At 29.7% G+C, this 778-nt stretch overlaps 1 protein-coding gene across 1 annotated transcript; it reads right to left on the bottom strand.

The window, feature by feature from the left end:
- Positions 1-381, bottom strand: LOC106773413. The gene has a single exon (XM_014660108.1). It carries the CDS (start codon positions 379-381, stop codon positions 1-3), a length of 381 nt encoding a protein of 126 aa, XP_014515594.1.
- Positions 382-778: the final 397 nt, after the last annotated feature.

The raw sequence follows: 778 nt of genomic DNA, 5'->3' as shown, positions 1-778 counted from the left end.
TTAAAATAAAATGTACAAGTCCTCTTGCAACTGAAGTTTCAACGCCTTAAGTTTTGAAGCAATGTTTGACATTTCCATAATGTACTCTCTCACATTTCCATTGCCTTGATACCTCATGGAAGTCAAGCTTTGAAGAAGTGCACTTGCTTCCGCCTTTTCGCTTTTCACAAAGCGTTTTTCAATCTCAGCAAGGAAATCTTTAGCACTTGTAATTTCTTCAGATACAGTACCTCTATAGACTTCTGGAATGTCGTGCTTAATGACCATCAAACACATGCGATTTGAACGATCCCACTTCTCATATTCTTTCCTCTCGTCAGAGGTGCTTGAGTCCTTAAGAGAAGGAGGTTTCTCAATCCTTAACGCAAGGTCGAGATCCATGCAGCTAAGAATTATCTCTACGTTTTCTTTTCAATCCTTAAAATTTGTACCATTGAGGACCGAAACTGAATTTAAGTTGGCAGATATTGAAGTTATCGTAATTGTATTCAGAGAAACAAAACAATTAAGCTCACATCTTAAAATCAATAATTATATAAATATATTCAAATAATGGTCTATCACATCTTTGGTGATATCTTAATTATCAATAGCGCATTTAAAAAATTATAAACAAGACCAAAATTGAATTTTATTTATTCCTAAATAATTATTAATTTTACTTTTATTTAACCTTAATTAATAATTAATTTCACTATTATTTATTCATAATTAATTATTAATATTACTTTATTTTAGAATATTAATTAAAATTCTAAAACAAATTCTCTTATATTTT

This window comes from Vigna radiata, chromosome 9, assembly GCF_000741045.1.
Source record: "Vigna radiata var. radiata cultivar VC1973A chromosome 9, Vradiata_ver6, whole genome shotgun sequence".
Lineage (NCBI taxonomy): Eukaryota > Viridiplantae > Streptophyta > Magnoliopsida > Fabales > Fabaceae > Vigna > Vigna radiata.
Note: the sequence above shows the minus strand (reverse complement) of the source record. Positions and strands in the feature narration are given on the sequence as shown.

Excerpts from the sequence above, each read along its gene's own strand:
- LOC106773413 (XM_014660108.1), bottom strand. The coding sequence starts at position 381 with ATGGATCTCGACCTTGCGTTAAGGATTGAGAAACCTCCTTCTCTTAAG.